The sequence below is a fragment of the Protobothrops mucrosquamatus genome, unplaced genomic scaffold, assembly GCF_001527695.2.
Source record: "Protobothrops mucrosquamatus isolate PMUCROS unplaced genomic scaffold, P.Mucros_1.0 scaffold_104, whole genome shotgun sequence".
In the NCBI taxonomy this organism is placed as follows: domain Eukaryota; kingdom Metazoa; phylum Chordata; class Lepidosauria; order Squamata; family Viperidae; genus Protobothrops; species Protobothrops mucrosquamatus.
In genome coordinates this window covers 194,752-219,659 of record NW_015386180.1, presented here as the reverse complement: position 1 = coordinate 219,659, position 24,908 = coordinate 194,752, and the positions used below count along the sequence as shown (strand labels likewise).

Genomic DNA, 24,908 nt, shown 5'->3' with positions numbered 1-24,908 from the left:
AAAAGCAACTGGACTTTGTTTTTCCTTGAAGACATTTTTTTTTCATTCAAGAAGCTTCTTCTTCCACCTTCTTGGATGAGAAGTTAAATGTCTTCAAGGAAAAGCAAAGTCCAGTTGCTTTTTGAAAAAGCACCTTTAGAACTTACCTAGAATATTATGGGCAAATGTGGGGTTTTCTTGTGCTTTTGGTATATCAGTCAAAATGTATCCAAAATGACCACTATTTTTTACTACTGGCAGGGAATGTTGCAATGTGATGTGGCTATGATTAAGCTTCTTAACATAAGTTAGTGAAGGAATAGACTACATTATGTTCATGTGATTGTAATCGATCAATATCCTATGGTAATAAAAATGCTGAACCTTATTTCATGAAAATGTATACTATGTCTCTTAGCAGAAAGTTTCACTGTATTAAAGCTGGCTACATCCTTTGTCATTATCAAGTTGAAATACCATTTAACAATAGTTATCTTAGAATTTCACTTTACCAGGAAAGTGCCAATATAAAACAAAACAAAACAAAACTGATTCATTCTTTGCTCCATAATATTCCTAGTTGGTTGAAGTTTTGGGTAAATGGCTTTTTGAATACTAGTACCCTATTTTCTAAGCATGTTGATTTAGTATCTTGAAGGAAACAGTTCTTTTAAAAATGCATCAATATAATTACTAAAGCAGTATTGCAGACTTTTTCAACATTAACTGGATGTAAACAGCTTTTCATGAAGGTAGCATGTACATAGATGTGTAAAAAAAATTCTAAATGCGGCATGTACAATATAAAAAAAATTAAGCTTTTTTTAATTTCAGAGGTAAGAGTGTTTAGCATTCTCCCCAAACTATTCTAAAACGCTAAAACGTAATTTCAAATTTAAATAATTTATATATAGTAAACAACAATTACAACTCATTTCAATAGAGCAAGTTGATCTAAATTCTGTGCATCTAAACAGTATGGCTTTGTACAATGTATCTCAATCACATGACACTTGTTATGAATTATACATCCTATATTATAGTAGTTATAAAAAAAAGAACTAGCAAGTTCTTTCACTATCTTCTAGTCACCCTCTCCCAATATAGAACATAGACAGTAACATCCATTCAGCAGCTCTGGAACATTCTTCCATTTGCTGTGCTAGAATTCTCAATATATCTCCACTCCAATTGTAGAACATTTGATGATTTGATACATGTATCTAACATTTTACTGAGTCGCTATTTGTTTGAGTCCACAAAAAAGTGCAGCTGTCCTAAGTATGGACATAGTACATTTGTTGTTGCAATAGAGGACCTAAATTACCACTCCCAGAAATAAATTTTACAAATACAAGCCTTCTAGATAACTGATTACAAAAAAGCATGGCACATTGCAAAATTTAACCCCGTAAATTAAATATTTTGTAAATGTAGTATTAAGCTTTTTGTTTTCTAGAAACCGATCCTTTGTTTATCTCTGAGTTAAATAACAGTCAGCAGCCCTTCCAGGTTCTCATCCATAAAATTTGGTAAAACATAAAAACAAGTACCAAAATTAGGGCTCCCAAAATAAATGCTACTCAGTAAAAGCTTCATTCACTCAACAGAACTTCAAGTTTCAGTCCCAAATTTTTTTAAGAAAGAGACATACTTAAGACAATTTAAAGAAAGATAAATGTTGGATTGAGCTTTTCTGCCAGCAGGAATATTGTCTGAATGAAATTCCACTCAGAATGTTATTTTCCCTCTGTACAACACAGCAGCATTTGCTTTATTGTTCTGGAGAATTCCTCAGTCGTGTGCAGATTTGGGGAAGCATAAGTGATTTCAGGGGGAGGGAAAATGACGCCAACAGCTTCCACCAGTGGGATCTCTCTGTGAATAAGGTCCTCCATGGAGAACGGATTCTGGATCCAACACTTTCAGTTCTACATTTACAAGCTTAGATATAAGAGCCCAGAAACATGGCTGGGATCAAACCATTATAAGTCAAGAGGCTTGAAAGTTGGGAATAGTTTTGCTGTGGGGATTGGGTTTTTTGGCGACCCTCTATACCGAGACTTTGTTCCTGCCATTTTCCTGAGAACATATTTATCAGGTGTTCCCACTGAAGCATTTAACCTTGTGCTCATTTTGACAACATTTTTTGGTGCTTCGTGGTTAGTTAAGTCCTCAAGGACAGATTTGGAATTATTATTAAACGTTTCTTTGATGGTTTGCTCTGATGAATATATCAACTGAGGATAAGATTTGGGAAATAGAGCCAACTGATCGTGCTTTTCTTTGCACGTCAGTTTAGAAGGTAGTGAATTTGTCAATGAATTGTCTGTAGTTACTGCACAGGAAGACAATGCAGTTTCGTAGCTCACGGATTTAGCAAGAGAAGTGCAGCCATCACCAGCTTTTTTACAAGCAACTGATTGTTTATGAGTTTCCAAGAGGGAATTTATTCTCCTTACAGATTGACGGACTGGGGTACGTTGAAACTTGAGCTCTGGCTTAGTTCTGGTTGCAGAATATGGTTCTTTTAATGAAAGTCTGTTGAACCAATGTATATGATCAGCCACTTTTCCTGAAGGGGAAGAATTAGATTTCTCATAGGATTCTGTTTGAAGAAACAGTTGGTCATTTTTATCTCCACCTTCTGAGAAAAAGGTCTCTTTCTTTGAATTACAGTATTTAGATTCCTTTTTTTCAGACATAAATTGCTTATTTGATTCCACTCTCTCCTTCTTCACATTATTTATGTTATTTAATTGAATAATAGGAGAGGTAATCAGCTGGTCTTCTTGTTCTAATCCATCACTTTGGTTTAAAATATGGATTGGATGATCACTCTTATTATTTTGGAAGAGGAGTTCATTAATAGCATCCACCTGATCAATGGTATTTGATTTAGTGACTGATTTGGCAAACTGAGGCTCCTGCTTGACATCTATTTTCTGATCCGTTGTTTTAAAGAGATCTTTCTTTAATTTTAGTTCTGGGTTCTTGAATTTTAGTAAATTTGATGCTGAAGACTCCGTTTCATATAAATCATGAAGGTTGCTTCCAGATTCAGAAAATGCCTTCTTAATTCTCAGCAGCATGTGTTCAGTTAAATTATTTTCATCTTCACAAAAAGATGTTTTTTGTTTACTGCTATCACATTCACTATTTGCAAACATGGGCTCAGCAGGAATAACTAATGGCTTTCTATTGGCAGCAGCAGTTTCAGAAGAGATTTCTGTTTCAGGACATCCCATTAATGAAACTCTGGTCTCCTGAGAGTCTGTGGTTGCAGGACCAATCCAAGACATTCGAAAGTTTGCTGCAGTATGACGGCTTGGAATTTGTAAGTTTTCTTCGGACTTGCTGACGTTTTTCAAACCTTAAAAAATAGATACTTTAAAAAAAATCAGCAAAATCAAAATTGTATACATTAAATGAACATTAATACTATAATTCCAGATAACATATATCAGAACTCTGCTTTTCTACCATAGTACTATATAACACCATTGTTATAACATAACTGGCTTGGTAAGGGTATTAAGAATAAAAAGAGCCATTAGTGGACTAGCGTTAAAAGAACATATAAACGTAGTAGTCACGACATTCTAGTCTCTTCTTTCTAACTTGGGGACACATTGTACTTCTCCCATGTTAATTCTAGTGCCATATATGGATTATGTAGGGAGGAACAGAAATTTTAATGTTTAGAAAATGAAGCAATCTCCACAGAATCATTCTATACATTTAGAATGTATATTTAAAACTGAAATGTCAAATAGTCACATACTAGGAAAATCATTTGTAATTGCTTTATATCTCAATACATGATCAGAAGTAATCACTTGTGTTTTGAAGTGCAAATCTCTACATAATGTCTGTGGACTGATCCTCCCCAATTATAAATACATTAATCTCATTTGGAAAAAGACAGTACACTAATAACATGCTATTGCTGTCTGTATGGAAACACAGTAGGACTATATGAGTACAGATTTTTGAGAAAATAGATGCATCTGGACTGAGATTGACTCAACCCATCTTAGCCTAATGGATAAACTACTGAGAAAGACCTCAGTTCTAATAGTGACTGCCTTTCTTAAATTCAAAGAGTCCACAAGATAGCTAAATACTGCATGATCTTTTATTATATGGATTTTTTGATTCCATTCTTCAACCAAGTAGAGTTTATAAAACAATACAGTTTAGATCAAGAAGTAACAGTATAATGAAACTCCCTTCCTCGGTTATATTCCAAGAATCTGGAAAGTACTTGGTTGCAAATGAAATAGAATGTAAAACGCAATAAACATTTAAATTTCATATTTTACCCTAAACTCTCAGTCTGTAATGTAGTGCAACATAATACTATTGCTACTGAAAAAGGTTTGCTATGTCAAGGATTCATTGTATTTACTTTTTTTAATTATAGACTTACCAACACATGGGCTTAACAATGCTGTAGTCTTTATAGTTCCCACTTCATTTTCTTTATCTTGATAACCAGCTAGTCGGTGACCAATGTTTTCAGCTCTGTTGTTATCTTCATGCTCCACTGCAGTATTCTTAAAATTTAAAAAAAAAGTTTGATTCAATTTTATTCAGATGTTTCTTCTATTCTACATTCTCACAGATATAGACAGCACCTGGGATTTCTAACAAGAAGCTATATCATAAGAGAGAATGGACTAGCAGACAGTGGCCATTAAGAAGAGGATGACAAGGGAAGAAGAATGAAAGCAAGACTGAAGTACAGTAAATTGGTAAATGGTAATAATTAAAAACAGGTAAGTTTAAATCAGAAACATAGCAAACATCTTCATGGAGACAATATCAGTAAGCAACTCTTCAGATTTTTAGACTATTTACCACACATCCTCTATCACTTAACAGATTGAATTACCCTTTAGTCTTTATTACAAATAATAAACCAACAATGTTCTGCAAAAGACTGTTACTAGCCTAAAATTATGAAAGTGGGCTTCTAGGAGATGGTCAGATCAAACTGCTCTATTTTCCTCTTCATCGTCCAATCATAACCAGTTGTAATGAATTTTTTTTATATGTGTATCTGTGTATGTGAGTATTGGTTGCATGGATTTTATAGAAGCTACTATTTCCATTAAGGAGTGAAACATGGTTATATATAATACCTGTCTGTTGCTTCTTCCAAGAATGAACTTTAATCGTAATGACCTGCGTACTACTTCTTTCCGGCTGATTTTAGGTGAAAAACAACCTGTTTTTCCAGATTCAACTCTGAAAGGAAAGAGAGATAAGTTGGCTGAATACTGTTCTAAACTACTGATGATATCGTGGTTAAAGTGCTGGCCTAGAAACAAGGAGATTGTGAGTTCTAATCCCACTTTAAGCAAGAAAGATGGCTAGATAACTTTGCACTAGTCACCTTTTCTCTCTCCGCTCAATGCACTTCATAGAATTGTTGTGGTGGGGAATATTGTGTATGTGTTTGCTACCTAAAGGTAGGATAAAAATAAGTAAAACTGATATTCTAAAATCAGTTAATTTACAAGGAAAGTAACAATTTAAAAATGCTGGTTATAAAATAAAAAATTGCAACAAAAGTGGGAATGATAACATCTACTGAAAATAGGTTGTGGGAGCTCCATTCCTGAGTAGATAATAGATTAGTGTCAACTGCAGAACGGATATTGCTATTTTTCATATGATAAAAGTGAATTTTCAATGAATTCCTGGATATTTCATATAACTTTCCATTCATGAAACAAATACTAAAACTAAGCAGAACGCTAAATGTTTCTAAATATATTTATCATGGATCTTATATTCATTATTCATAAATATAAGAAAGGATAAAGGACATGTGTATACATAGGGAAAATAAATAGATGAGGTACTACAGTAAAATAATATGGGAACCAAGAGATCAATTAGCTTTCAAAAAAACTAAAGGCCATAAGATTTGACTCAGTCATTGTATTTAATACTGTTCAGAATATAAAATATATTAACACCTTTAATTATAACAAAAAATATATTACTCCTTCTATGCCAGAAGTGCCTATTCTGACAAACATACCTTTGTACTTTTTTATTGGCAATCCTTTTGCTCCTTCGACTTCTTCCATTAGAGTGAGATTTCTCACAAGTAGCTGAAGTAGACAATGAAGTCTGAGATGTATCCAGAGACACAGAAGGGCTATCTACAAATGGAGCTGTAGGATTTACAAAAGTAGCAGCTTATTTTAAAATTATTCTACTTAAGAATACAATTTTATCCATAAAAATGTCATTGGTCCCCACTTCTTGGTAACAAGTTATAGAAATAGCTATTTTTTTAAATAGCTATTTTTAAAATAAAAATGTATAATTTCATATGCCTATATCTATTTCCCTTTTCACAAGAACATAAAGGAAATTCTTTTTCCAAAACCAAAAATGTATCTGGTCCAAAAATATATCATTATACAATATTTTAAAGATAACCACCCCAGAGTTTATTAAAACTATTAATAGCAGTTTTCATTTTATTTCCAACTCATCCAAATGTAAGAAAGAATGTCTACCTCCATCAGGAGAATAAACCCCTGAAAAACACAGAACTGGACCAAATATGGTGTTGGAGGAAAAGTTGACAAAAGAAAGATCATGTTAAAAAAAATGGACTGGATCTGGCTGGGGATTGCAGAGGGAAAAAAAAATCCTGAAAAATATTTGCAATACATTCCTGTGGCAAAGAAAGTTGGGCAGTGGTTCAGAATGCTTGAAGCTATTCTGTTTAAGTCCCCTTCTCTTTTTACCACTAACATAGTACTACATCTGTTTATTTACACCATGCCAACACAATCCCGAAATGTTGTAGTATATTATGGAATATAATGTCATCTATGATTATCCTCATGGTCAGTTCAATTATTGATGACTTCTTTGAACACATTTAGGAATTTGTGCCAGAAAGAATAACATGTTAAGAATTCAAATTCATCTTCAAAGATTCAAGACTTTCAAAATTATTTCAAAATTTGTGTTCTTTTCTAACGATGAAATCTTTTTCCAGAGCCTTTAGATGTAGATAGTTCAGTAAAATGTCTACTCAATGATACTACACCAAACTGTAATTTATTTGTAAATTATTCTAAGCATGCAAAATGCTTCGAATGCTATATAAATGCTATTAAGCAATGCAAGAAATTTAACAAATGTCATACTATAGTAGTGTTGTTTGTACAGAGTATTTCTGCATTGCTGTCTGTAATAAAAGAAGTGTGCAGAGATAGGAATTTGAACACCCCAAAAACATTGCTGGATATTTTTCACTCTACCTGATCCAGGTGTTAAGCTAATGTTAAAGAGGCTGTTTGGCAGCCTTTCAGGACCCATGTTATGCCCAACAGATCGCCTTTTCTTGCTGGATATGCGTTGACAGGAATCAGCAGGATATTTACGCTTAAAATTCGGAGTAACCATTACTGGAGTCATTGATGAAAACACTAAAGAATATACATATATATATGCAGTCAAATATTTAATATGGGAAAACATACAAAGTATAGATTATTAATAGTAAGCATATGTAGAACAATTGTGCATAGTAATTATTTGCTTTATCCTGTAATTAGCAATGTGAAGAGCAATGAAAAGGATAAACTGAAAAATTGGGAGTAGGAGGAGAAAACTTACTCTTCACCCTAAAAAAAAGGACCTTGTGGAAAACTGGAACATCTATTCTTTCACATTAAATATTTTAAAATGGACAACAGTATTCCTTCAAGTATGAACTAAAATAAGAGCTGCAAATAATTATACTTTTTAAGTTTAATTCTGTCCAGTTAAACAGACAAATAAAATGGCTTCCATTCGCTGGATGCGTACAAGCCAAGTCTATATAGCCATTTGTTTTGGATGTTTTCATTTGGATTCCTGTGCTAAGCAAAGGGTTAGATTTAGTGGTTTAAAGGGCTCCTTGCAGTTCAAAATTCCCTCATCGGTGCATATTGTTTACCATATTGTTTTACAATGCTTAATTACATGGTTATATTCTTCCTTTCTTCCAAGAGCTCAAGTTGGTCTACATGAGCATTTTCATTTATTTGCACAACAGCAACCCTGTGAGATATGTTGGGCTGAGAGAGACTGACTGAGTCACATCAGTTTCCATGGCTAAGGGTGAACTTGAACCTGAATCTCCCTAGTCCAACACATTAACCAGAGGCCCCTGCCCTCTGGAACGAACTACCCCCCGAGATCCGGATTATTCCGGATCTCCTTACTTTCCGCCGCGCCCTCAAGACATGGCTTTTCCAACAAGCGGGCCTGGCCTAGGGAGGATTTTTAAATTGGGTTTTTTAGAAATTTTAATTATCACAACACAAAAATTTTGGTTTTAATTTGGTTTTATTCGGTGGGGTGTGTGGGTCTTTCTTTGTTTTAATAATGTTGTGAGCCGCCCTGAGTCCTTCGGGAGAAGGGCGGGATACAAATTGGAATAATAATTACATACATAAAATTAAGCACTGCATGGTAAGATAAAAATATTTCTATTTTCTGTTTCTTTCCAGAACTGTATGCCATTATTATTTTTTAATGCAACAATTACCATGTTTTGTTTTACAGATATTAGAACAAAGCCATGCAATGTAACAGAAAAGAAGGATTTCTCATTAGCAATATAAGTAAAATGCTTTTGGAGCATGTATGCAAACTGAAATAACAGCTGAAATATCCTTTTAGGTGTTATAGTGGCAAAGGACAAAATGGCACTCAAGCTTTAATATGCAGCAAAATAAGCAGGTCATGTCTTAAGTGTAAAACTCAGCTCAATGGAATAGTACATGTAAGGGTAAAACAAGAATTACTGACTTGTTTAAGTCAGTAATCTACCATATACTATTCCTGTACTGTAATATTGTTAACATGTTCAAGCCTTGCTGACATGACGTGCTTCATGCAAATGCACTATACCTACCACATTGGTCTCTCTGAGGTGTAGTGGAGGGTGTTCTGTTAGATTTAAGTTTATTCAGAGCCCCACTAACAATATCTGAAATTGAAGATACATCAAGCAATCAACATTTTAATGTTTAGTCTCTCTTTTTTTTATTTAGCCCTTGATAAACATTTGCATTTTTTTTAAAACTTGAGGGTCTTTTTTTTAAAAAAAACCTGCAGAAGTAATTTACTTATTACCTCCTATGCTCTGCCGTCTCCTTCTCAAGTGTTCAGAGGGAGTTTCAATTTCGCTTTCTTGATCATCATGGAATGCAGGTGTAGAGAGAGAATCATCAATGCCAAACATGGACGGTATTTTTTCCAGGATAAACTTTGGTATTTGTCCTGAAAAAGGTATAATTATGTTCCTCAAAAAAAAAATATGACAAAACAATATTCTAATGTCGTAATACTGATCATCATCACCTTACCTATGTCTTCTGCATGATCAATCAATGTCTGCAGAACTCCAGCCTGCAAGCGGAGTTTCTTCTCTGTGTGCACAGACATTTTTTCAATTTCACTGGATTGCAAGAGATTTGGAGCAAAAATTACTGCTAGATTACAACTATCCATCTTGTTCTCAGCAGATCTAGGCAATGAAAAAACAGAATAGCATTAGATTTAATATTTGGTTAAATATAACTAATACTATTTAATATTCATTTTTCAAAATGCTAAATCAGCACTGATACCGAAGAGCGAGCTCTTAATTACAAATTAGTTACTGCAACTTTGGTTCCAGTATGTCTATTATAAACTTGATACAAGAAAGCTTTCCCAAGGGGAAGAGAACCTGTGGCTCAGTGACTAAATCACTGACTAGTATGTATAACTGCCCAGGTTCGAATCCCATAAAGGGTATGGCTAACTGATGAAGGCAAAAAAGCCAGAAATGGTCCATCGCCCGTTTGTTGATAGCCCAAAATTGGAAGAGCCCAATTCTGCCTACAATGGGAGACTGGAGATTGAAAGTTTCGTATCTTGCTGAAATGGCAAAGATTTCGGCTTATCTGAAGAATCATTCAAACGAACAATTCTTATCAATATGGAGAAGATGGATTGTTTATATTCAAAAGAAGCATAGAGTGGTAGAATATAACTTAGGTTTTTAGATTTTTTTATTTTTGTTTATTCTTTCTATCTTTTTTGTAGATTAAGATATTTTGTGGAGTTAGGGATATTAGTATTTGTTTACTCATATATGAATATTATCCTGGGATTAGGTTTGGGAAGTCCGGGGGGGGGATGGGGGTTTTTTACTTGTTATTGTGTTTATTATGCTTGTGATTGTTTTTTTTATGATGGAAAATAANTTTTTTTATTTTTGTTTATTCTTTCTATCTTTTTTGTAGATTAAGATATTTTGTGGAGTTAGGGATATTAGTATTTGTTTACTCATATATGAATATTATCCTGGGATTAGGTTTGGGAAGTCCGGGGGGGGGATGGGGGTTTTTTACTTGTTATTGTGTTTATTATGCTTGTGATTGTTTTTTTTATGATGGAAAATAATAAAAAAAAATTGGAAAAAAAGAAAGCTTTCCCAAGCTTGCTTCTATCTTATGCAGATATGCCCCCTCACAAAAAAAAGAAAAGAAAAGAAAACATGAAAGTCTATCAAAGGCCTGGATAGGGTTTGCAATTCTTGGGGGAGCTACATACACCTTGGTGCAAATCTCAAAGTTTAAATTATTTCAGAGAGAAATCTTAGAATGAAATATTATAATCATAGCATGATTTAGTCATTTATGCTTTTCTCCTAACTACATGCTCCAAAAGAAAAAGGAATATTCTTCCTAATGATTCATTTTTTTAAATTACCTAGAAATAGTTAAACTGTGATATCGTAACAATATGATGTATTTTGAAAAAAAATGCTTACTAAAAATAAATTTCAAAATACATATATACGTAATACAACTCTGATTAGGTGAGGGCATCAAAAATATTCCAATTCAAAAGCAGAAAATACTCTAAATCACGTCGTTATAACTGCTATAGTTCCACTGCAGGCATATAACAGAGGGCAAACCAAAGCCAAATCTTCATGAAATCTGCAACTTACCTTAAAGACACCTTTTTGAGAAACTGGAAGAAATATCTTAGAGTTTCAATTATTCCCTCATTTACAAGGCAGGAGATGAGCAGTGTAGCAGAATTCCGCTCCTCGCTGTCTAACTTCTGGGCCTTAAGAAGAGCTTCTTGCAGGTTATATGGAAGGATTGGCTCAGGTAATTCTCTGAAGAACTGCTTCAAAAGTCCTGCAACATCACATGGTAGGGCACTGGATAGACAACTTTCACCTTTATCCAATTTATTCTAGGAATGGTAAGAAAATAAATATTGTCAATGGAGAAAACAATATACTTTGAGAAATGGCAATGGAGATCTGGAAATAAGTTCAAACTCAAGGCATCTACACATAGACAACATATTTTGGTTTTGGTATAAATTTGTGGAAAGCACATGCAGCAACATTAAGCACTTCAGTGTCAACACACCAAAGTTGTTAAAAATAAAGCAGAATGGGGAAGTGCTGTACCTTTAAAGTTTTTAAACGAACAACTGATCCAGATTTTCTGAAGAGTCCCTCTGTTTGAATATGCTCTTCCAAGTACTGACAAGCCTCAACTAAAAAGCTGGAGAGAGAGGGGGGGGGTACACTTGAATTTAGTTTTTGCAATCCTGGTCTTAATTTTCTTATTATCAGATTGGTAAATATTACAGTTAATAGGATGAGATTTATAAAATATTCACTGTTTAATTCTGGACAAAGTGCAGCTTCCTTTATTCTGTCACTAGCAGCTTTGCAAAAATAAAAATATATAGTTACTTTTACCCTGAATATCTATTGTTCTTTCTTATCCTCTCCATTATTGCACAGTAATGCTAGAAAGAAACAAATTGTCAATCTATTAAGACAAGAAGTCATTATGTCTCCTGCTTAGACCAGAAACCAATGTTGCAATTTCCTTTTCCTTAAATAAGTCTCTTTTCCCAAGTATAGCATGCTTATTTATAAGAACTGTCGTATTTTTGCCAAAATCTAATTTAAATATTATCTAACTTAAATTTGCCATATTTGTGAAGACTCTTGTTATAGTCAGATTGTAACTTACCAAGGTATATTTCCATATTCACATACAACTTGAGATAATTCATGAAGAGGTATTCCAAATACTTTTCCCTGAAAAACCAAACATAACATTTAATAATGTAGAAAAATATGTTTCACTAACAAAATAAGGAACTAAAATCTAAAAAGAGGTTTCTAGTGTAAATCCATTTGCCTCTTTTTAAATGTAGATATATTAGCAAACAAGAAAAAAATAACTTGTAGTTTGCAAGTAACTTATTCTAGATTAGACAATCATTCCAAAGTTAGTAGTTTAATGACTATTTCCATTTCAAACAGACATGTCAAACTCGCGACGTCACATGATGTCGCAAGACGTATCGGGACAGTTTTGCCATTGCCTGCAGTGGGTGGGTCCGGCTTCCGGATTATGCATCTGGCAGTTTGACACCCCTGCTCTAACTCACCTTTTTCTGACAGAACAATTAATCAGTGGAACAATTTGCCTCCAGAAGCTGTGAATGCTCTAACACTGGAAGTTTTTAAGAGACTGGAAAGGGGGGGTTGGACTAGATGACCTCCAAGGTCCCTTCCAACATGATTATTATTGCTGTTGTTGTTGTTGTTATCTTAATATACACAAAATGCCTAAAACTGAAAAAAGACAACCTTCCAAAAATTTCCTCTGAAAGTCTTCTATATAATCTGTATTATAGCAGTAGCTTCTTGAATACTATCTTATGTGATACAGCTTACTTCATCAGTTATGGGATAACAGCTTACTTCATCAGTTGAAGTTCCCCAATGGTACGTTGACAGAACAATAAACTATAGATAGCATTTATCTAATCACATTGTGCTCTTTTTAAGCATAGGTATACTTGCTTACTCATATAAGAATAAGTAACCCCATGCTTGCTTGCTTTGCCTTATAGTTCTAAGATACGAGTTATCTTTATCACAAGGATATGTGACAATGAACTTCTTTCTCTACTACTAAAATCATATCAATGTATCTATCTTTTAATGTATCTTTTAAATTTTCCCTATTTTAAGAGCCTACCAAAAAGATACATTTGTTATCTAGAATTTAAAACATAGTTACAGAGCAGAGAAGGGAGGGGATTGATTCTATTATGCTTGTTTGGACAGGGGGAAAACATCTAGCAAAGTGCACTTCTAATTAAATCAAGATGCTTTCTTTTGAGCCATTAACATATAGATAAGCATCTTAGCAAGAATATTTTTATCCTTTTAGAAATATTTATCTTTTATGGTTGTAATGCTTTTAATGATGCAAGCTGCCCAGAGTAGGTTTGAAATGAGAAAGGTGGCAAATAAATCAAATAAATAATAACGTCATTACTTGTTTTTTACGCATGTTAAATCCTAAATCATTGCAACCTACCAATCTCTCACTGTATCCCTTCACGGGTAGTCTTAATAAATTTCTTTCATAGAATCAAATAGTGTGTTAGGGGAAAATATTCCTCAAGCAAGGAAAACCGCAAGAGGTTTTACTCCCCACATCTTAAGTATTCTAAATAGATCAAATAGTTTCAGGGGCTAAAAATCAATATCAGATCCGACCTTTGAAAGTAACTGCTATTAATTATACCGAGACACAGACCAACAGACTTTTCCATATTTCCATTTTTCAAAATCAAAGTTGCATTTATTAATCAAGTTATTTTATAGAACACAAAATAGGGTTAGAAGGCACCTTGAAGGTCTTCTAGTCCAACCCTCTGTTCAAGGAGGAGACCTTATTCCACCCTGGACAAATAGCTGTCCGGTCGCTTCTTGAAAACCTCCACTGATACGGAGCACCCACAACTTCCATAAGTAAGCTGCCTTACTGATTAATGTTATGTCAGGAAATTTCTCCTCATTTCTAGAATCTTTCTTTAATAATCTTCCACCCATTACTTCAGGTCCTGCCCTCAGGCATACCTCACCACAATAGCAGGCCTTGTTTGCTAATGCCTGTTATTTAATTTGATTTTAGACAGAAATTTGTGTATATTTATTGTGGTTTTTATTATCGCCTGTTCACCGCCCTGAGTCCCGTAAGGGAGATAGGGCGGTATATAAATTCAATAAATAAATAAATAAATAAATAAATGCATATACACGAGAGCAAATACAGGTAATCCTCAATTTACAACCACAATGGAGCCCAAAATTTCTGTTTCTAAGTGAAACGTTTGTTGAGTTTTGCCCCATCTTACGACCTTTCTTGCCACAGTTGTTAAGCACGGCGGATGATAAGTTAATAACAGTGTTGTTAAGTGAATCTGGCTGCCCCATTGACTTTTACTTGTCAGAAGGTCACAAAAAGTGATTGCATATGACCTTGGGGCACAGCAACGGCCATAAATGTGAACCAGTTGCCAAGCATCTGAATTTTGATCCCATGACCATGGGGAAGCTTGCAAAGGTTGTAACTGTGAAAAATGGTCGTAAGTCCCTTCTGTCGGCGCCCTTGTACTTCGAACTGTCACTAAAGGAAGGGTTGTAAGTCGAGGACTACCTGTAACTATTGCTTGCGGATAGCCACTGTATTCCCACCCAAAGTCGTATTACACAACCCGTCTTCTCCATGCCGCCCTTTTGTGTCTGGATTCTCGGGAACAACTCAGGGGCACCTTCGAGCCAAAGGGAAGCCCCCAAACCGGTTGCAAGAAGGCAGCTGCTCGCTTCCAGCAGAATCGGATCGCCTCCAGCCACCGCAACCCCCACTGCTTCGCCGGCGCCTTCAAAGAGTCAGCAAGGACGCCCGATGGCGGAGCAGCCCCCTTAGTGCCTTCCGACTCACCCCTCCCGCGGCAATCGGCCTGGACGTCTTCCTCTTCACGGTGCGATTCTTCAGCTTGATCCCGTAGGCGGCTCGGAGCTGCTGCTGCACGGCCAACCGGGCCAGCCTTTTTCCGGGACCGTCCATAGCCGCCCTTCCGAACCGCCGCGGCCCTCCTCACCGCTCGACCGTCATCTGCCCAAGCCGCCTGTCCTCTGGCGCAGGCCGTCAATTAGCCACTCAAACCGAGCGCCTGCCCAGCCCTGCTATCTGATTGGACCGCTCCTGTCTTCGAACTCTCAGGACCCCTTGGCGCTTTCAACGGCCAACTGTGGTTTAAAAAAAAAAAAAAAAAAAAAAGGCAAGTCGCGTCGAAAGCCCGCCACCCCGGAAGAAAGATAGGGGAGGCGGTGGCAACGATATGTTTTAGGTGCGGAGCCTTTGCGTTTCTTTCCGAGTCGTGTGTAATTAGTCGATTTTGGAATCGTATAAGAGAAATAATAAATAAGCCAAGCATTCAGGCGATAGCTGTAGGTACCTAAAGGTCTTCGCATTTAAAAATGAAACATAGACACAATAAATGGTAGATTGACTATTCATATTTTTGAACAGGTTTGACTTCTGATTCGAGTCTTTCTGATAGTTCTATGGACAGATGCATGTTATCATGAATTCCTTTAATAGTAGGAGATGGATTGTTTAAGTTTAGACTTTGGAGTTAGAGATATTAATATTTGTTTACTTGTATTTGAATATTAGCCTAGGTTGGTTTGGGAAGTCCGGGGGGTGGGGGGATGGGATATAACATTGTGTAATATCTGTGATGTATTTCTTTTTTTTATGAATTCCTTTAATAGTAAAAAAAAAGTTTTAATAGCATGTTTAAGCTAGTTTCGCTTTGTCCGAGGTACAGTATTTGTGGTTCATATATGGGACGGAGCAAAAAAAGCCATCTGGCAAAGGTATTCGGTGTTTGTCAATAAAATTCGACGACTGAGTTTTTTCCAACTCCATAGCAACTGGATGCCTAAGTTTTATGAGCAACATAACAAAAACTTGAAGATCTGTGCCAATTCATGCAATGAAACTGAACAACGAGAGACCATGGTTTGATAGCTAAGCTACGATTGGCTAGGGTCACTCATTGCAGCAAACCTAAAAGTTTGGTGTACAGATTGGGGAGGCTGAGTATGCGTAACATGCTAAGCTCATCATAGATTACCTTTTGAGGGATAAGATTTAGGACTGTTACTAGAAAAAAAACAAGGCCACACTTGGAATACTAAGGCCACACTTGGAATACTGCATCCAGTTTTGGTCACCACGATGTAAAAAAGATGCTGAGACTCTAGAAAGAGTACAGAGAAGAGCAACAAAGATGATTAGGGGACTGGAGGCTAAAACATATAATGAACGGTTGCTGGAATTGGGTATGTCTAGTTTAACGAACAGAAGGANTTATTATTATTATTATTATTATTATTATTATTATTATATGACTTCCTTTAGTCTTGGTCATAAGGAACAAGGAAATTCAAGAAGTATTTTTTGCCTTGCAAAGCAAAATGTTGATTATCTTGCTAATCATTTTGTGGCTAGCAGCATAATTAGATCATTTCTGTTTACAGTATTGTAAAATGAGATATATAACAGAAGGGGGAGCTCTTGTCTGAGAGACTGAAAATTCCTTCTGTCATCAACAATACAGCCTACACAATCTTGGTTGTTATTATTTTACGTCATATTTCACAATATAAACTGTATTTTATTTTTATATATCTTTATATGTGTTTATTGTTACAGGTAGTCCTAGACTTATAACCACAATTGACCCCAAAATTTCTGTTGCTAAGCAAGTCAGTTGCTACATTTTACAAAAATTTTTGGTTACAGTTCTTAAGTGAATCACTGCAGTTGTTAAATAAATTGTGTGACCATTAAGCAAATCTGGTTTCCCCTTTTTCTTTCCTTGCCAGAAACTCCTGGGAAGGTTACAACTGGTGATCACATGACCCAGGACAGTGCAACTGTCATAAATACATGCCAGTTGCCAAGTGACAGAATTTTGATCTTGTGACCATGGGAATGTTGTAATGGTCGTAAATGTGAAAACCAGTCATAATTCACTTTTTTCAGTGCTGTTGTAACTTCAAATGGTCATTAAATGAATGGTTGTAAGTCAAGCACTATCTGTACTTGGAAGTTTCTTGGAAAAATATATTTTATTTCTACAAAACTATAGATGTTGAACTAATCAGATAATTGGTAGAGATTCTCTGTCTTCTTTTAATTTAATTCAGTTATTGTGGTATCAGTTCTGAATTAAGTTATCTGTTGGTGATCTCAACCTATTCTGAAATCTCTATTCAAAGTGATTTTAATTTAAATCCCTCTTCATCAAAAAGCCAACAAGTTTGAATTCTTTCAGCTGATGTGGAAAGATGAGTGAGCTGTTTATTATGATAAGTACAAAGGAATGCTAAAATTATGTTATTAAGAAATTATGCTCTACTTCCGTTGCCGGAGACATGTATTAAAATTTCAAGATATTTTCCTGATGAAAACTTTCAGACTTTTTATATAGAACAAGAAAGACTTAAAATAATGCACAGTATTCATAATTCCTATAGCAAGTTTGGTGAAGAATCCAATAGACCATATAGCTTTTAAGATTTATTTGAAAACTATATATATGTGTCTTATTTTCTTAAAAAAAAATCAAATAATAAAATCAAGAAACAACAGCAAAAGTATATTGAATGGTATCACTGCTGAGAAGGCCCTACTACATAGTTCCTGTAGATTGAATTTCTTTAGGGATCAGATCCTTGACAAGCTCTTTCCAAGATCTGATAAGATGAACAGTCTCTCTTTCGAGGCTTAATATTATGGTTGGTCACACAGTTAGTTAGATGTTTAGAGTGGATTTGGCTTTTTTATCCAGGTATCGAAACCTTCTTAAAGATAGGCAAATGTTGTTCAATGGATTGTAAGCTGTTCCAAGTAGCTGCCTCTATCTATCTATCTATCTGTCTGTCTGTCTGTCTGTCTGTCTGTCTGTCTGTCTATCTATGAAAAAGAAAGAAAGAAAGAAAGAAAGAAAGAAAGAAAGAAAGAAAGAAAGAAAGAAAGAAAGTTTCCAACTGATGTTCCAGATGTTTTGAGATTCTACCTAAGGTCCTTATTACTATTGGTACTATCTTGCTTTCATTATTTTGTTTTCAATATTTGTATATTTGCAACCGGTAAATAACTTTTCTTCCAGTAATCCTGCAGCTGCTGTCCCTGATTGCTCAGCAAATAGTCCTGTAGCCCATTTGTCACCAGTTGTCCAGGAGCTCCAAAACCTAACATGATCCTTGTTGATCTAGGTGATGATTGATCTGGTATGGTTTCTGTAAATTATGTCTCACCATATTGTTTATGGGAGAGACATTCTTTATCTGAAGAGACCTGTCCAATACGATTGAACCTCTAGCATAGTTTTCACATTCTTCAGAGCACACAAGTCCACATTCTCATCAAAGTAGCAACAATAATGCATTAGAATATCTACAACAAATACCATTTGCTTGCAAATAAGGACTGGCAGGATCACAAAATAGACAAAGTAATAGAAAATGAAGATGCTAAAGGTCTTTGGAATTTTAGAATTCAAACAGACAAACCATTTGGGACCCCAAATTTAACTTTTGTCAATAAGACAGATGAAAAAGAACTTGGAGACAGCACAATAGAAGAAAAAGAGCTGGAGAAAAACATAAACTACAAGGATCTGCAAATATAAGTCAAATGACTGTGACAAAAGAAAGCAAAGGTAACACAAATAGGCTCCTTGGGTGTAATCCCAAAATATCTGGAGCATCACTTGATTGCCATCAACATTTACAAAAGCTTGCATCTTGCTGCGATAGCAATAGCAATAGCACTTAGACTTGTATACAGCTTCATGGTGCTTTACAGCCCTCTCTAAGCGGTTTACAGAGTCAGCATATTGCCCCCAACAATCTGGCTCCTAATTTTATCAACCTCGGAAGGATGGAAGGTTGAGTCAACCTTGAACCGGTGAGAATCGAACTGCTGGCAGTCAGCAGAATTAGAATGCAATATTGAATTCTAACCACTGTGCCACCACAGCTCAGCGATATCTTTAACACCATAAAAAAATCTGTCTATCTCAGTTCTGTGTGGAGGACTTGATAGGCAGATGAAAATGCCAAATGCAGTCTAAACATCTGGCTGACTGTGACAAACTGTAATAACTATCATCATCATCAAACTGAATGCTGTCCAACTGTCAATGGGTTGGATTTATCATACAGTTTGTCTTTGAACTTGTAGGACCTAGTCTGCCATTTCTTGGTGTTTTTTATAGGTAGAAATATTTAGAGATCCAGTTTGGTGTAGTGCTTAAGGCATCAGACTAGAAACCAGGCTATTTATGTCCCATTAGGTACAAAGCCACCTGGGTGATCTTTGGTCAGTCATTCTCAGCACTAAGAAGGAGGCAATGGCAAATCACTTCTGCAGGTCTTGCCAAAAAACCTGGCAGAAACTTGTCCAGGTAGTAGCCAAGAGGCAACACTCTGGCTAAGAAATTTTGGGAGTTCAAGTGCCAAGTTGCCAAGTTTGAAAAATGCTGCAGTAGTGGGATACAATACTATATATTTTATCATCTCAAAGTAGAAGACACAGAATAACAGTAATAGGAGAGCAGATTCTGATCAAATGGTAGAACAAAACTTCTAGTGGAACCATTTAGTCAAAGCTGTGATAGGCTGCTCTTTGCTATACTGAATATGTTCATATATACTGAATATTATGTTCATATGGAGGCTGGTTGACTATCCATTGTGAATTATTTAATTTGAATCCCATTCCTAAATTGAATAGAGATTTATTCTCAGTGGCCTCACTGACTATTATTCTAAGACTAACGTCATGGTTCCAACAGATGAAACTGTTCAAAAGAACTTCGAGGCATTGTTTACCTTAAAGAATCTTTTATTTGAGAAACAAAGTATCAGCACTACATAGTTGAAGCCAAAAACTGAAATACCCTCCCCTGGGCACAAAGTAGCAAAGCACAATTCCCTCCTCCAATTAACAGTCATAAATCACATTCCCCAATTAGCTTGAAGCACAGCCCAAATCTTTATCAACTCTGGGCGCAATAACCTTGGATTCCCACGGCTGAGTTATTATTATTATGACTAGCTGGACTCTCATCCCCCCCTCCTAGCATCAACTAACTCTAGAAGCAGAGAAAAGATGGCTACATTTCCATCTGTTGTCAAAGCAAGAACATTCGATGTTAGCAGTGTTGACACTATGAGTTCAAAGAATTACTTGTAGATGTACTGTCATGATAATAGAGCAAGTATTTCTGTTATATCTCTACACTAGAGCTAACTGAAGTAATTACTCTCAAAATACGTCATTTGCTGTGTGTGTTCCTGCCCTGTTCCCCTCAGCCCTCATTAAAGTAAAATTTAGAACATGCAATTCATATATTCAGCCTCTAAGAGTGATTAAGTTTCAGAATAAACTTTTTTATTGTAGAAAGCAAGCATTTAGCGCATATGAATTTGTAAAATGTACAGCATAATCCTGCATATCATTTTTCAGAAACGTCTCTCTGTACTGAACAGGACTTCAGGATCTGATCTCCAAACTTCACAAGATTTTCTATAGTTGCATATTCATGCATGTAATTTTTCACATTAATCCTTCTAAGCTGATTGTGACATTTATCAAGAATCTCACAATCAGTCACTGAGCTATTATAAAAATTCCAGAGTCTTCAGTTTGATTACAGTTCCTTAAAACATCCAGTGCAGAAACACTCCTAACCTCTTTGCCAATCATAATTTTAACTAAACTACTACTCTGTTTTGTTTTGCTTTATTTTTTTTTCTCTTTCAGTTGTGTTTTTTTGCAAGAGCTCAGCTAAACAAGGCTTTGAAGATGCACAAAGCACCAAGTGATGGTTGCAGTTGCATGTCCTCTTCAAGGATAGTGGTTTTGCTGCTACTTGACATAGTGAAAGCAGGTCTCTATATTAGTACGGCAGGCTGAAGAAACCACCACAACTAAAATTTGCTTCCTGTTCAGAAACCATGAACTCCTGAAAGGCAAATGCTAACGGGTCTTTAAAATAGGCTCTGTTGATGCAAGAGCTGTGATCCCAACACATTTCAGGTAGACTGGGCAAGATTCAGGCCTTCTAGTTGGGGACAATACTGCCAGGTCTTAGGGGTTTCTTATTTTTGATCATAGAACAGCAGACTCCAAAGAAAAAGTAATATTTCTGTCAATTATGTCAAAAAGGATATCTGTAGATTCAATCTCATTTTTTAAAATTAAAAAGAAAAGTGCATTTTTTTTGTTTTAGAATGAGAACTGAAACTTATGGCATGTCAGAATCTTGTAAACCTAAACTAATACCAAGCACCTACAACAAACATACATCTAACAAACTGAAAAGATACAGAATCGGAAAAGAAAAACTTCATTTGAAAATTGGAGGATATGGAAATAAAAGTGGTCCAGGACATGTAATAAATTACTGAACTGAATTCCCACTACCTTCACACAGGATTTTCTCTGAGTCACTTGTTTTTTGCACAATGTTATTATAAACCTAAAACTGTTGTCATCAACTCCCTCACACATTGAGCAATTAATCATTAATATAGCTAATTGGCATGAGAATGGAATAACTGTGCTTAATTAAAGTTATCTTCTCTTTAATGATGGAAGTGATGTCTACTTTTACGTTATTGTGGCATTACTCTTATCCAGATTGGGTAACCATAACTTCATAACCATTCAGGCATAATGGTATAAGAGAAATTAGGTGTTGCTCTAAAGAATACAATTATAGTATCACTTATCAGAAAGCCCATCTGAAAATACACCTGTATTCAACCTGAACATACATTGTATGTCTTTATAATTTATATTTGCAGCCTTAACTGATTTTTTTCTCATATTTTAAAAATATTTCAGAAAGCTAGCTTTCCTTGTTTAAATGAGTGTCCCACAAATAGTGTAGGCATGTATCTGTACTACATATTTGATCACATACTTTTCAGTTTCTGTTTAAGGTATCTTTTGAAAGCTTTATTATTCATTTGAACTTACAACTTACAGTATGTAGGAGGATATGTAACAATAACAATTTGCCTGATATCCATGCTGAGATTTGTAGCTTGGATTGAGACCTGACTCCTGTGGGTAAAATCATCTCCTGAGCTTCAGTTAAATATTACTTGGATGGTCTTCTGAATGACAGAAAATAGAAGGCTGTTTCTTGTTAGTTTTTTTTTTCTTTCTGCAGACCCTTCTATATTAATAAGCTTCTTTGGAGCAATAAGAGGTCCTCAAGAAAAGCCAGATAAAAGGAGATTCATAAGAAGAGACCTTTCCATTGATATTGGCATCCCATAGCTAGGTCAAAAAATTGTATGGATAAGAGTTTTTTCATCTTAAACCTGGATTCCTTCGTTCAGCTGACAGTTGGCCGGATGTCTAAATTACTCCTTCTACCTCCATGTTTGAATGTGGAAGGTCTGTCCAACTGCACATCTTCATGAGAAATAAATCCTATTTGATTTAGTGGTGCTTACTGCTGAAGAAACCTACACAGGGATATGCTGGTCTTTCTATAGCAAGCAGACCAAAGTGCACTGTCAGAAGATACTGTAACATTTGTCATACAATCCAAGTATCTGGCATCTGGAAGTCAGAGTTTCCTTCTTTTTTTTTTAATACATCTGCTCTTACTCCCTTGTTTTCCAGCTGGTAATGTTTCTTGCAATAAGGGTACACATTAAACACATGAAATTTGTAGCTGGTGTACAGTTTGTACCACCTTGACTAACAGATATATTATTAACCCAACCCAAAGGAATGAAAGAATTCCATCCATAAATGGAATGCAAACCAATGAAAACTTATGCTGGGGCAAGGTCTTTCCTTCCTCATGCAATACTCCACACTGCCTGCTTCAAGGAAAAACAGAGAACAGGGAGAAAGATGAATCCTCAAACATACCCTCCTCCTGCGGGAAACATTCTGTTCTGAATTCAGTACATCTATCTCTCTGGGTAAGGATATGAAATTCATCCTATATTAACAGCACTATGCTATCAGAGGAATCTCAGCTCTGAATGCCAGTTGGACGGGGAAAAAACAATGGAAGTTGGTCTTGCTGTGAGCTTTTCATCGCCATCAGGTTTGCGACTGAAGGTAAGAAGATACTAGTTCGAACCTGGTCTGATCCAGCACAGCTGTTTCCAGCATATCTCTTTATCTATCATATCAGTCTCAGAGTACATAAATCTATATAAATAAAAATGTAAATGTTCGTTTGTTCAAAATCTTAAATCTCCGAAAGTTCACCGATTGCTTTGAAATTTTGACACAACGTTGCATTTGAATACACACGTGTTTTTATATACAGTACCTATATTATATAGATGTCACACCTGTGACAGGTAAAACATGCTTTTTTTGAAAAACAGCGCCATCTGTTGGATGTAAAAGCAACACACGCTTTTACCAGACTGAGCCACAGCAACGCGTGGCTGGGTACAGCTAGTCTATAATATTGTAACTATTTATTACTGTATGTTTATTCACAAGGAATTCCATTCAATTTAGTGAAGCTTACTCCCAGATAACTATCCTTATCCTCAATGTGCACCAAAATAATTGTATGGAAAGGAAGAAATATTTAGCTCAAATTCAGAAGTAAATCCAAATCACATCTATCTAAAGTTTACTCTTTTTTTCCTGCTGAGTTAAATTTTATAAAATGTCTACATAATATAACTGTCCCTGGAAAAACGTTTGCACATAATTGCTTGTTTCCAAAACAAATTTATCCAAGTTTACTAAAAATAACATTCTCTGCTATGACTCATTATAGTTAATTGAACAATCTTTTGCTTCCAGTGTGAATTCATTATTTTCTATTGGCTAAAAGAGTCTCAGATTAACAGACTTGAAAGATCTAGCACTGATGCATATCCTTTATCTGCCCAGAACAAGCTGACATTGGTTGTATGTTCTTTGCATGGATGGTTAATTTTTAAGTGCAATTAATTTTAACCTTTTTTAAACTTGCTGGTTTATACAAAATATATTTAGCAACATTGTACTATGAGAGGATTACAGTATCAGTATCAATGGTAATCATATTATAAGCACTTAAGAGAAAGAAGTTATTTAAAAATTTAATAAGCCTACTATTTAACCAGTTAATTAAATAATATTTGCTTGTTTAACCTTGCATCTGATGGATTCTTATAAATTCATCTTATGGAAGACTAACAAAATCATGGAACTGGTGAATATGGAGACTAGTTAGTCAATCCCTATTGGAAACTGCAACTACAGTATCCCTGATAGAAATGGTTCTGTTTACTGTAAATATTGACGATAATGAACACTTTATCAGAAGTGCTATAATGAATTTGTTAATACATATTTATTAGCTATAAACCATGGCTTATAAAATAGTGGCTTGATTCAGACATTTTTAAAACCCAAACAGCAAACTATATTGTGTTTAGCAAAATGGGTGAACCCAACCAGCCTATTTTGCTGTCAATGGCAGATTTCTGTTTTCTTGTGAATTCTATGGTTTTTTTTCTAGTCCCGTCATCTAAAAGAGAAGGGAAAAGAAGAGGAAGAAAGATGCTGAGTCCATCTCTGGTAATCAGGCAGATAACTGAAACCCTCTACTATATTTCTCCTAATCTTGTCTTTTCCAAGTTACCAGATGTAGCTTTAAAAGCAACCTATCTTCACTTACCTGAGAAATACCTGAGTATTTCTCCAATACTCCACCCACGACAATGACTGTAAATACCATCTAAACTCAAGCACAATCTGCCCCTGCTCTGTTTATTCTTACCTAATAAAAATTGAAAGATTGCAGTTGGTTTGTAAACTTTAAGTATTGGCCTAATATTATGTCAGTATGATTTTTTTTATTTTTTCCCCTCACATTTAAGGTGGTTGTTTGTAAGTCCATAAGCTCTTCAAAACAAGACAAATTTATACATTAGTAAATCTCAT

The 24,908-nt window shown here is 35.3% G+C and overlaps 1 protein-coding gene across 1 annotated transcript; it reads right to left on the bottom strand.

The window, feature by feature from the left end:
- Positions 1-813: 813 nt before the first annotated feature.
- On the bottom strand, positions 814-15,022 carry ARHGAP11A (Rho GTPase activating protein 11A). The gene is made up of 12 exons (XM_015815730.1): positions 14,841-15,022; positions 12,066-12,133; positions 11,489-11,585; positions 11,012-11,265; positions 9,375-9,535; positions 9,142-9,288; positions 8,921-8,995; positions 7,278-7,445; positions 6,035-6,170; positions 5,127-5,232; positions 4,412-4,538; positions 814-3,352 (listed from the first exon to the last, which is right to left on the bottom strand). The coding sequence occupies exons 1-12, from the start codon at positions 14,964-14,966 to the stop codon at positions 1,965-1,967; spliced, it is 2,853 nt and encodes a 950-aa protein (XP_015671216.1). The 5' UTR covers positions 14,967-15,022; the 3' UTR covers positions 814-1,964.
- Between the last annotated feature and the right edge of the window lie 9,886 nt (positions 15,023-24,908).

What these genes read in the sequence shown, in the direction of transcription:
- ARHGAP11A (XM_015815730.1), bottom strand. Translation starts at nt 14,966, where the DNA reads ATGGACGGTCCCGGAAAAAGGCTGGCCCGGTTGGCCGTGCAGCAGCAG. An exon ending in TTCGTTTAAAAACTTTAAAG is followed by an intron (nt 11,266 to 11,488) that starts GTACAGCACTTC and finishes TACCATTCCTAG; the next exon opens with AATAAATTGGATAAAGGTGA. An exon ending in TAGCTTAACACCTGGATCAG is followed by an intron (nt 6,171 to 7,277) that starts GTAGAGTGAAAA and finishes TAAATCCTACAG; the next exon opens with CTCCATTTGTAGATAGCCCT.